This window comes from Erinaceus europaeus, chromosome 3 (genome assembly GCF_950295315.1).
Source record: "Erinaceus europaeus chromosome 3, mEriEur2.1, whole genome shotgun sequence".
Lineage (NCBI taxonomy): Eukaryota > Metazoa > Chordata > Mammalia > Eulipotyphla > Erinaceidae > Erinaceus > Erinaceus europaeus.
Genome location: NC_080164.1, coordinates 71,166,198 through 71,178,851, shown reverse-complemented (window position 1 = coordinate 71,178,851; position 12,654 = coordinate 71,166,198). Strand labels below are relative to the sequence as shown.

At 37.7% G+C, this 12,654-nt stretch overlaps 1 protein-coding gene across 4 annotated transcripts in view; it reads right to left on the bottom strand.

Annotated features, from left to right (window-relative positions):
- TSGA10 (testis specific 10) overlaps positions 1-12,654 on the bottom strand; it is a 129,641-nt gene that overhangs the window by 37,044 nt on the left and 79,943 nt on the right. For all 4 annotated transcript variants that reach the window (XM_060187476.1, XM_060187473.1, XM_060187474.1 and 1 more), the window contains 3 exons: positions 11,377-11,545; positions 7,660-7,770; positions 3,956-4,141 (listed from right to left, as the gene is read on the bottom strand). In XM_060187476.1, the coding sequence (XP_060043459.1) occupies positions 3,956-4,141; positions 7,660-7,770; positions 11,377-11,545 (466 nt within the window). The remainder of the gene's footprint in view (positions 1-3,955; positions 4,142-7,659; positions 7,771-11,376; positions 11,546-12,654) is intronic.

Sequence of the window (12,654 nt, the reverse complement as noted above, 5' to 3'; positions counted from 1 at the left end):
CTTTCATTTTTGCAATTTACAGATGCATTTTCAGAAAAGAAAAAGAAATTATCATATACCAAAATCAAAGAGAAAACAAAGCTAGAGGAGGCCTGAAACTAAGAGCTAGGAGAAGGAAACTCCAGTAATAGAGAATGGTTTATGCTTCAACACTTAAGCAAAGATAGGAAACAAGAATTTAAGACTAATGGAAAGTTGGAATTGAGACCACCACATAATCTATAACCCCTGGAGGGAGGTTCCAGGAAAAAAAACATGCTTTCAACATCATAGAGACAACCAAAAGTTGGACAGTCTGTGAAGATGGAAAAGAATGTTTACTGTGAGAAACTGAGCATAGTGGGGGTTGTATTGTTAAATGGGAAACTAAGGAATGTTATGCATGTACAAACTATTGTATTTACTGTTGAATATAAAACATTAATTCCCCAATAAAGAAATAAATTTTAAAAAAAATAATGTTTACTGTGAGAAACTGAGAGCCTGTTTGGAAGTTCTAGTAGAGTAGCAGAGCTACCTGTATAACCTATCTGTCCTTATCTGGGGAAGGTTATTCTCTTTTACTGAGTGTACAGCTTTGGTAGGGACAGTGAGGGAGGAAAGAGACACTTGCATAGTCAGCTAGATCAGCCGAATCAATCCTGACTATCAATGGGGTGGCAGATATTGAGGGCAGATATTGCCCTCACATCAATTGTGAGAAACTGAAAGCCTAACTGACTTCACTCAGTTTTGGAGTCTGACTTTACTGATTTCCTCTTCTAAACTTTAACATAAATATTGTTCTAAGTCAATCACAACCAGGAGTCCTTTGCAGAAGCAAACCCTTTTCTAAACGGTTTAGAAAGAAGAATACAGAGGGGGCCAGGTAGTGGCACACTCACTTAAGTGCAAGTAGTACTAAGCACAAGGACCTGCACAAGAATCCAAGTTTGATCCCCTGGCTCCTCACCTGCAGGGGAGATGCTTCACAAGTATCAAAGCAGGTCTAAAGGTGTCTATCTTTCTTTCTACCTCTCTATCTCCCTCTTCCCTCTCAATTTCTCTCAGTCCTATCCAATAAAATGGGGGGAAAATTGCCACTAGAAGCAGTGGATTCATAGTGCCAGCACCAAGCCCCAGCAATAACCCTGGAGGCAAATAAATAAATAAATAAAATGTGTAGAAAACTTCTGAAAGTTAACTGAAAAAAAAATAACCAAATATAAAAATGAACAGATTTTATAAAAATTCATTCAAGAAAAAGTCAAGGGAAAATTAATAAGAGAGGAATTCTAAATAGCAAATAAAATAAAATAAAACATTAAAAGATATCCAGTGCAATCAAGGAAATATAAAACAAAAAGTGTAGAGAAATTTAAGTTGGGGGCTAGGTGGTGGTGCATCTGATTGAGTGCACATGTTACAATGTTCAAGAACCCAGGATCAAGCACCTGGTTCCCACCCGTAGGGAAAAAGCTTTGCAAATAGTGAAGCAATGTTGCAAATGTCTCTCTGTCTCTCTCCTCTATCACCCCCTTTCATCAGAATTTCTGGCTGTCTCTCTGCAATAAATAATAAAGATTTTTTTTAATTTTTAAAGAAAATTAGTCTCATAATTCCAACAATTCCTTAGTATTTGAGAAGTTGATCCATCCTTAAGTTCTAATGGAAAAGTAAAACCTGACAGAACATTTGGTTATATTTAGAAGAGCTATTCCACATAACCTGAATCCAGTTATTCTACTCTCAGACACAAACCTAGAGAAAAATGTACCCAAGGAAAAATCTAAAAGGATATTTGTTGCATCATTTTATTATAGGAAAAAGTAAACAGGGATTGAGAAAAATCAAAAAAAGTAAGATTTTCTTAGTATAGGAATTTTCTAGATGACTTTATTTTGGGAGCAAATGTTGATTTACAAAACAGTTGTCACACTATTAATTAACTGAAGAACAAAAGTAGGATCCAAGGTGTTTTTTTTTTTTTCAGTTTATTACAAAGGAAAAATGGCTATATCCACAGTATGGCAATGACTAAAAAAGTTCTGTTGTTACAGAAATGCTGTTTCACAGCTCTCCATGAAAGATGTCAGCACACCACACTTTACGCCAATTTGTGGTCTTCTGCCAACATAGGGCACTGGGTCCGTACCTCTCTTTCAACCCTTCCTGCCTCCTTTCTTTAGGGTCTTTGGACCTACATAATGAATTATAACTAATTAAAGTTTCATCCTGAGTTTTCCCTTTCTGTGTTTGGAAATGTACTTGAAAATATTTAGGGCCAGTGAAATATCTCGGACAGTGTGCTATTTTGCCATATGCATGGCACTATGCCCTGATGCATGATGGTGAAAGAGAACGTAAGTTGGAAGTAAGAGTGCTTTGCAGATACCTATCACAGACAGAAGAGAAATTGTACCCATGTGTCAGCAACTGTACTATAAGTGACTAACTCCCAAATAGAGTGATAAAAAAAGAGTAGGCATCCCCTACACCTATGGACATCTAATCTTTGACAAAGGGGTTCAGACTATTAAATGGGGAAACCAGAGTCTCTTCAACAAATGGTGTTGGAAACAATGGGTTGAAACATGCAGAAGACTGAAACTGAACCACTGTATTTCACCAAATACAAAAGTAAATTCCAAGTGGATCAAGGACTTGGATGTTAGACCACAAACTATCAGATACTTAGAAGAAAATATTGGCAGAACTCTTTTCTGCATAAATTTTAAAGACATCTTCAATGAAACGAATCCAATTACAAGGAAGACTAAGGCAAGTATAAACCTATAGGACTACATCAAATTAAAAAGTTTCTTCACAGCAAAAGAAGCCACTACCCAAACCAAGAGACCCCTCACAGAATGGGAGAAGATCTTTACATGCTATACATCAGACAAGAGGCTAATAACCAAAATATATAAAGATCTTGCCAAACTCAACAACAGGAAAACAAATAACCCCATCCAAAAACGGGTGGAGGACATGGACAGAATATTCACCAAAGAAGAGATCCAAAAGGCCGAGAAACACATGAAAAAATGCTCCAAGTCTCTGATTGTCAGAGAAATGCAAATAAAGACAACAATGAGATACCACTTTACTCCTGTGAGAATGTCATACATCAGAAAAGGTAACAGCAAATGCTGGAGAGGGTGTGGGATCAAAGGAACTACTGCTGGGCCTACACTGCTGGTGGGAATGTCAATTGGTCCAACCTCTGTGGAGAACAGTCTGGAGAACTCTCAGAAGGCTAGAAATGGACCTACCCTATGATCCTGCAATTCCTCTCCTGGGGACATATCCTAAGGAACCCAACACACCCATCCAAAAAGATCTGTGTACACATATGTTCTTGGCAGCACAATTTGTAATAGCCAAAACCTGGAAACAACCCAGGTGTCCAACAACAGATGAGTAGCTGAGCAAGTTGTGGTATATATACACAATGGAATACTACTCAGCTGTAAAAAAAAAAAGTGGTGACTTCACTGTTTTCAGCCGATCTTGGATGGACCTTGAAAAATTCATTTTAATGAAATAAGTCAGAAACAGAAGGATGAATATGGGATGAATATGGGATGATCTCACTTTCAGGCAGAAGTTGAAAAGCAAGATAAGAAAAAAAAAGACACACAAGTAGAACCTAAAATGGAATTGGCGTATCGCACCAAAGTAAAAGACTCTGGGGTGGGTAGCTGGGGAAAATACAGGTCCAAGAAGGATGACAGAGGACCTAGTGGGGTTGTATTGTTATATGGGAAACTGGGGAATGTTATGCATGTACAAACCATTGTATTTACTTTTGAATGTAAAATATTAATTCCCCAATAAAAAAAAGAGTAGGTATAAGCAAAATATACTATAGCTCACATTACAAATAATAGTTTATATGTATTTTTATGAAAAGCCAAACAAAACTCTTAGATATAATGCAGAATGTGCTTTAAGCACATTTCCCCAAATTTACCTGCTCGACTTCTCTATTGAGGGCATCTACTTTTTCTTTTAGCCTGTTACCCTCTGCCTCAGCACTGATGAGTTCCAGTTTGAGGGTATTGTTATCTGCCTCCACTTGACGGGCTTTATTTTCCCAGCTTTCAGCATCTTCATTGGCTTTTCTGAGTTGGTCCATCATTTGTCGGTTCTCAGACTCCTAAGAAAAAGAAACTCTTAGTACTTTAAAAGTTGTAAAATGTTTAATACATGATACAAATTAAATATTATTTATTATATTATTGGGAATTTATCTCAAAGGAGGGATTTACATTAGAACATAGCCTTGAGGAATGAATCTAACCAAGTCTTAGTTTATAAAATTGATCATGTAATTGAACAAAAGGGAATGGGACCAAGACCTGACTCTTGAGCCACACTCATCCTTCTAGTAAAGTTAATTACCCTTTTTTCTCTAGAACCTGGTTAAATATGGTAGTCTGTCTTCTCATATATCAATTTATTGACTAACTGATGGTCTAGTCTCTGAGTTTCTATTTGAACTTGGCCTTTTGTATTTGTGTATTCCCTTGTTCTTGGACACTTTTTTTTTTTTGGTCGTGCTAATTATAGGGCTTCTGAGTTCTTGCATATTTTAATTATCAACTTCTAAAGATTCTTTCAGCATATTTCCTGTCTGGTTCCTGCCTTTCATTTGTAATCCTAGCCTTACTTTTCTCCATAATGGACAAACATTTTTTCATTTATTATTCTAATTACTTGTCTGCAATTCTCAGACATAAATGTCAAATATATGCCAATAAATGTCATTCATTAATTTACATGTATATCAGCATGTGACAGAGAACTTTTTATTTATTATTGGATAGAAACAGAGAGAAATTGAAAGGGGGAAGGAAGATAGAGAAGAAACAGAGAGATACCTGCAGCCCTGCTTTACCACTTGTTAAACATCACCCCCTGCAAGTGAGGACGAGGGGCTTGAACCCTGGTCCTTACCAGGGGCTTGAACTCTGGTCCTTGCGCACTTAACCAGGTGTGCCACCACATGAACTCTGATAACTTTTTTTTTTTTTTACCACCAGGGTTACTGCCTGCATGAGGACTCTTGTCACTTTCAGTGGTTCCCCTCCCCCTTTATTTTTATTGTTTTTTATAGAGACAGAGAAATAGTGAGGGAGAGGGGAAGAGAAAGGTGGAGAGAGGGAGAAGGAAGAGGGAGAAAGAGAGCTATCTGAAGCAAATAGAGATACCTGCACTACTTCCCCTGATAGGTAAGTACAGGGGGCTTGAACTGTGGTCCTTCTGCATGGTAAAGTGTGACTCATACTGGGTGCAACGCCCTCCAGGCCCAGGAACTACCTTTTTAACTTAAAGTTCTGTCATTATCTGTTAGAATACACGTTGCCATACCCAAAGACCTGGCTGAAGTCCCTAGTCCCTACCTACAGAAGTAAATATCACAAATGGCAAATCAGTGTTGCAGATGTCTCTCTCCCTCTCTTTTCTCCTTCCCTATATCTCTGTCTTTATAAAAAAAAAAAGGGGGGTGACCACTGGTAGCAGTGAATTCATTATGCAAGCACCAAGCCCCAGAAATAACCCCGATATATATATACATTTACTAAAGTTGTATATCATTAGAGGGGGAAAAATCAACTCCACAAAAATAATAATAAACTATACTGAGTAATCCTTATGAGGTTATGTTTAAAAACATAGTTTAGTGGTATGATTTGGGAAATTTATTATTTTTTTTAAGTTATTCTCTGAGCACTAGGCAGTGATATACCCAGTTAAGCACACACATACAGTGTGTAAGGATCTGGATTCAGCACTATCCCCACCTGCAGGGGGAAAACTTCACTACTGGTGAAGCAGTGCTGCAGATGTCTCTCTTTCTCTCTCCCTCTTTATCTCCCTTTCAATTTCATCTCTATCTAGTAAATAAACCAATAAATAAATAAACTTTTAAAAGTTATAATTTGGGTAGTTAATTTAAAAGGCAGTAGGTCCCCTTCTTCCCTATCTGTTCATAAACAGTGCATTTCCCTGTCAGAAATACTGCACCAAATAAAATGATCAAATTGCAATAAATAAGCCTCATGGGGTCGGGCGGTAGTGCAGTGAGTTAAGCGCAAATGATGCGAGACGCAAGGACAGGAGTAAGGATCCCAGTTCGAGCCAGGTCTACAGGTGTCTATCTTTCCTTCCCCCTCTCTGTCTTCCCCTCCTTTCTCGATTTCTCTCTGTACTATCCAACAACAGTAGCAACAAGGGCAAAAAAAAAAAAAAAAAGGGAAAAAATAGCATCCAGGAGCCATTTGTAGCACAGACACCAAGCCCCAGCGATAATCCTGGAGGCAGAAAAGAAAAAATAAAATAAAGCCTCGCCCTAACAAATCTTTTGATTCAAACTTAAAATTCTCACATAATTACATGAGACTGGTTGAAACAGCTAATATCGCCACCTTGTGGAATGACTGTATTTTAATATGAAAGATTTTTGCTAAGTCTTACTTAATAAATTAATATACTAAACTACTGTACATTTTTTCCTTGCTGCAGATTTCACTGAGGCTTGATATATTCATAATTCTACAACTCCCAGAAGACTGCTTTTTGTAAGATTTATTCATTAATTATGAGAGAGTATCAGTGCATCACTGGTACAAGTGATATCAGGACCTCAAACTTGAGAGCCCAATGCTCATTCACTGAGCTACTTCCCAGCCTGTACCACGGAACTATTTTTCTTTTTTGTTCATTTTCTTCAGTAGTGGGTGGGAGGGAGAGCCCGAGGGAGAGAGAGAAGGAGGAGAAGCACCAAAGTATTGCCTCACTACTTGGGCAGCTCCCTTTTTTCATGGTGCTCCCCACCCCTGGTGGCCTAGCATTTGAACCCAGTTCCTCATGCCTGATAAAATATTCACTCTACCAGGTGAGCTATCTCCCTACTGTACTGACTTTAGAGATTCAAATGAATACAAATTTATCAGTAGGAATCTGATTGGTTTTGTTATTTTCTTAAAATTGACTTACAGTTTTATGTAGTAATAAGTTAATGGATGTACAGTTTCTCCAGTAACACCTCAGATTCCTCAGAGATAGGAACTAATTTTTAAACTAAATTTAGTTTTGTGACATGGTTCAAAGCTTACATGGTAAAGGGCTGCAATAAAACACCTCTCCTGGGGGCTGGGTAGTGGAGCACTTGGTTGAGTGCACATTACAATGCACAAGGATCCAGGTTCCAGCCCCCAGTCCCCAGCTGCAGAGGGAAAGCTTTGTGAGTGGTGAAGCAGGGCTGCAGGTGTTTCTGTCTCTCTCCCACTCTATCTCCCCCCCTCAATTTCTGGCTCTCTCTATCCAATAAATAAATAGAGATAATAAAAAATAAACACCTCTCCTGCTACCCAACAATAGTCTATACAATCAAATGGCTCCACTTTTATAAAGGCATGGCAGAGAAAACTACCCTTTTCTGGTCCTTTTTATCCTCTTAGAAAAATTCTACTTGTCTAGAATGTCTGGGTGGCAAACTAAAAAGGACATATTCTTGATTCTTTTCTGGACATTTCTGGTCATCATGACAACAGAAAATTTGGCATATTTCTAAAACGATTTGATTTACTTGTCACTATAAGTGTAATTGATCAATGGCTCTAATGAAAACTCTTGGGCATGGTAAGCAAAGAAGAAAAAATATATACATACTTCAGATTTTAATATATTCTTCAGTTTGTTAACCTCCAGATTAGTATCTTGGACCTTCTGTTTTATGTCATTAAGCTCATTGTGAGTATCATTCAATTTTTTGGATAGTACCTATGAGAAAAAGCAAGATTTGACTACAAAAAATAAAATAATACATGCCAAAGCATATGTAAAGTTACAAATATTTTCAAAATATATAAATTAAAATCAACACATCTAATATATAAGAAATAATGATAAAAACATAGCATTCCAAGTAGTATATGGGTATAAAGAATTCAAACAGAAATCACAAAAGGTAATCACAAAAGGTAATACCTGAGAAAAATTAAGATTACTGGTAATCAAAGAAGTGATAATTAAAACAGTAAAAATACTATTTTGCCTATCAAACTAGCAAGGATTTAAAGCTATTTTGTTATGACAAGGAACAGATATTTCCATGTATCCTTGGAGTAAACAATTTTGCAAAAAAGCAAACTGGTGACTTCCTATATGGTGATAATATTAATAAATATTTTAAATGCTTATAAAGACAAGACCCAAAACAGTTACCTTTTGGTGGGAGATGGATATATGGGTAGTCACTATATTTTAAAATGTCCCCTTTAAAAAGTTTTTTGAGGTTTTTTTTTGCCATTTTGTTGTTGTTGTTGGATAGAACAGAGAGAAAATGAGAGAGAGGAGGAGAAGACAGAGATGGGGAGAGAAAGATAGATACCTGCAGACCTGCTTCAACACTTGCGAAGCAGGTGAGAAGCCAGGGCTTGGACAGGATCCTTACACCAGTCTTTGCACTTCGCGCCATGTACACTTAACCCATTGCACTACTGCCCGGCTCCCTAAAAATTTTTTTAATATGACACTGGGGGATGAATCTTGGATTTCGTACATATCCAATACCATCCTATTCCCCTAGTGCTGTTAATTGTGTGCCCATGTAGTGCCTAGATGCAAACCCAGGACCTTCACACAGCAAGGCATGTGTTCCTACTGAAGGAGCTATTTCCTGGTTCCTACAGTTATTTATTTATTATTTTTTTTTTGTAATTTAGGGGCCAGCAAGATAGTTCACCTGGGAGGGTGCCTATTTTGCCATGTATGCAAACAAAGTTCAAACTCAGCCCCTCTACACTACTGGAAGCTTTCGTGCTATGCTATCTTTTTCTCTGCTTCTTTTTCTTTTTCTTTTTTTTTTTTCCTCAGTGAATCACCAGCTTTTGGGAAGGAGAAGTTTTGAACCTGAAAACCCTGTCTGTGTACATCAGAGTCCACAGGCAGGGCCACTACTCCAGCCTGACAATGTTTTCTCTCTGTTTTTCTCTCGCTATCTAAAGTTAGTGAATCCAATATTCACCATTCATCAGAATGGTGAATCCCTTGGCAACAAAAAAAATTAAATACAATTTTTCAAAATTCATAACTAAGTTTAGCTTTGATTCATTTTCAAATTAAATCTAATAAAATGGTATTTTAAAAGAATGTGTTCATGGGGGCTAAGCTGTGGTACAGCCGGTTGAGCGCACATATTACCAAGCTCAAAGACCAGGGTTTGAGCTCTTGGTCCCAGCCTGCAGGGTGGACCTTCATGATTGTGAAGCAGGTCTCCGGGTGTCTTTCTCTCCTCTGTCTCCCCTTCCTTCTCAATTTTTCCCTGTCTTATCTAAACAAGAGATTGAGAGAGAGAGAGAGAGAGAGAGACAGACAGAGAGAGAGAGAAAGGGAGCAGGATACACCAAGCGATGGCATACTTGGTTAGCGCACACAGTACAACATACAAGTACCTGGGTTCAAGCACCTTATCACGCTTTTCCCAGGGGGAAAGCGTCACAAGTGGTGAAGTAGTGCTGCAGGTGTCTCTCTGTCTCTCTCCCTCTCTATCTCTCCTCCCTCTCAACTTCTCTGTCTCTATCCAATAATAAATAAAATTTAAGAGAGAGAGATGGGGTCAGGCAGTGGCACTCCGGGTTAAGCACACATAGTACAAAGTGCAAGGACCCACGCAAATATCCTGGTTTAAGCCCTGGGATCCCCCCACCTGCAGGGGTGGGGTTCACTTCACAACCGCTAAATCAAGTCTGCAGGTATCTATATTTCTCTCCCTCTCTATCTACCCTCCCCTCTCGATTTATCTCTGTCCTATCAAAGAAAAAAAGAAAAAAAGAAAAGGCCACCAGAAGCAGTGGGTTGGTAGTGCGGGCACCAACCCCCAGTGACTGAAGGGAGAGAGAGAGAGAGAGAATGGTGGTGGGGAAATGGACGCCAGAAGCGGTGAATTCGTAGTGCAGCACAGAGCCCCAGCGACAACCCTGGTGGCAAAATAAATAAATAAGTAAATAAATACTTAAATATATAAATAGAATGTTCATTAAGGCATTATTTGTGACAATCTTTACTCACATTAACTGAGTGATGTAGTAAATAGTGGTATAATATTAATGGTATATAATCACATAGGAGAGTATGCATATGGAAAAATGTCTAGAGTAATATCTAATAAAACTAAAATTACCATTTACACCTAGTGCAAAAATGAAAATAAGATACTAAATGTATCCATCCTAATTTGTTAAAAGTTGTGGCAATGAGCTGAGGAAACAGCCCATCCTGTTAGAGCATGCCTTAAGCCCCAGAGGCCACAGGTTCAACTCTTGGTACTACCTCATGACAGAACTGAATAGTGCTCTGGCCCTCTGTCTCATACTTCTCTCATCATCTGTCTCTCTAAAAATAAGTAATTTTTTTTTAATCTGTGTTCTCCAAATATTTTCATATGGGTTCTTATCCAATCTCTGGGCCACAGAAGGACTTATCTTCTACTCTGAGGCCTATGACCCAATGAAAAAAAAATAAATTGTTTTAAATTAAATTGTTTTAAAATCAATTTTCCTAATTGCAAAAAATATGCAAATTTTATAATAAGAACAATATTACAAAATGTTTATCAAGTATTTGTTAAAAATTTAATAAACCAATATTTAATATTGCTTCATTAGAATATTTAACCTTTACTAAGGACTACTTACTACAGCTTAATACAAATCTATTTTATTTCCCTGTTCCCTTTTTTCTTTAAGATTTAATCATTTACATGTCCAAATCTCATGCTGAAATTATGGCATATTCTTTTTAAATTTTTTACTACCTTTATTTATTTACTTAATGGAGATTGTCAGAAATTAAGAGGGAAGGGGAAGATAAGGAGAGAGACATAGAGATACCTGCCACACTGCTTTACCACTTGCAAGGTTTTCCCCCTGTGGGCGGGAACCGGGGGCTTGCTGCAACATGTTCCTTAACCAGGTTTGCCACCACTTGGCCCCTGGCATATTCTTTATAGTAAAGGGATGATCTCACTCATAGACAAAAACTGAGAAATAGAATAGAAAGAGGAAACACAAAGTAGAACCTGGGCTAAATTTGGTGTGTTGCACCAAAGTAAAGGACTTAGGGTTGGGGGTGGCTTTCAAGTGGTGGCACATGATGATGGAGGAAGACTTAAACTGAGAGTGAGATTGTTTTGCAGAAAACTGAGAAATTTTTACACATGTACCAACAACTGTATTTACTATAAACCATTAATCCCCCCTAATAAAAAAATTTTTTTTAAACAGTAGGATCCAAAACCTGAGCTTTTCTGTACAACGGCATAAGAGCTGTGCTCAAGATAAAATACATTGTTTTCCTTGGAAGAAAAGACTCTAGGAACAAGTATACCTGGTTTTCTTGTTTCGCTTTAGCAAACTGTTCTTGGAGTGCATCATTCTCATGAGCCAATATATCCCTTTCCCTGGCAATTTGCGCCAGCTCATCATTCGTTTCATCCAGCTGTCTGCGCATCCGAGAAATATCTTGCTCACACATAATTAGGGCTTCTGTAGACTGTCTATTTCACAAATCAAATAGTATATAAGAAGAGACATTTTCCTAAAACAAATTCTCACAAGACAAGAAATGAATAGTTAACATAAAAACATTTGAAGAAGTTTTAAAAACACATTTGTAGAGTAAATCCAGCGTATTGGAGCTTTGGGTCTCTTCATTACACTCCACTAATACCTATCTGTCTATAATTTACATCTAAAATTTATATTGGCAGTAAAGAAACCATGCCTAGACTTCTGAGGCGGAGCCATAACAACCTAGTCTCAAGAAGTTTCCTCTCCCTAAGAAAACAAATATTACAACAAAATAACAATAAACTTCATCTGAGACCATCTGGGATGGAGAAACATCACTATCTGAAGGCTGGTAATTACACATGGACATACAGTGTGAGCAGGAGAGGAAAAGAGAAGGATTCAATGGGTGCCATATCTGTAATCACTTCAAATCCACATGGCAGATTTAAAGGGCCCACACAGAAGTACTCAACTGCATACAAAGTGGCTTAAAAAAAAAAAAAGCTCAGTGGGGCTGCCACATAGAACATTTAGGTCTCAACAAGGTGATAACACAGTAGAAGAGACCCAGAAACACAAGCCATGGAAATATGGGACAACTTTAAAGTATTAAAGAAGAAGAAATGTACAGAGGGTATTTGAGTAAAGCACAGCAAAACAAGAACAGTCTAAGAAATATTCTCTTAGGAGGCAGACTGGGAGTATGGATCGACCAGTCAACGCCCATGTTCAGCGGGGAAGCAATTACAGAAGCCAGACCTTCCACCCTCTGCAACCCACAACGACCCTGGATCCACACTCCCAGAGAGATAGAGAATGGGAAGGCTACCAGGGGAGGGGATGGAATATAGAGATCAGGCTATGGGAATTGTACCCCTCTTATTCTATGGTTTTGTTAATGTCTTCTTTCTTAAATAAAAAAAAAATAAAAATAAAAAAGAATACTCTCTTAGATATATTTATATGTTATATACAATACTCTTATGTATAACATTTAAATGCATATAGTTGTCAATGTCTCTTTAAATGATGTTATTTTCTCACTAGTACTTTTTAATCTTTATTACATTTTTTTTTTGTTTTTCTCATTCTT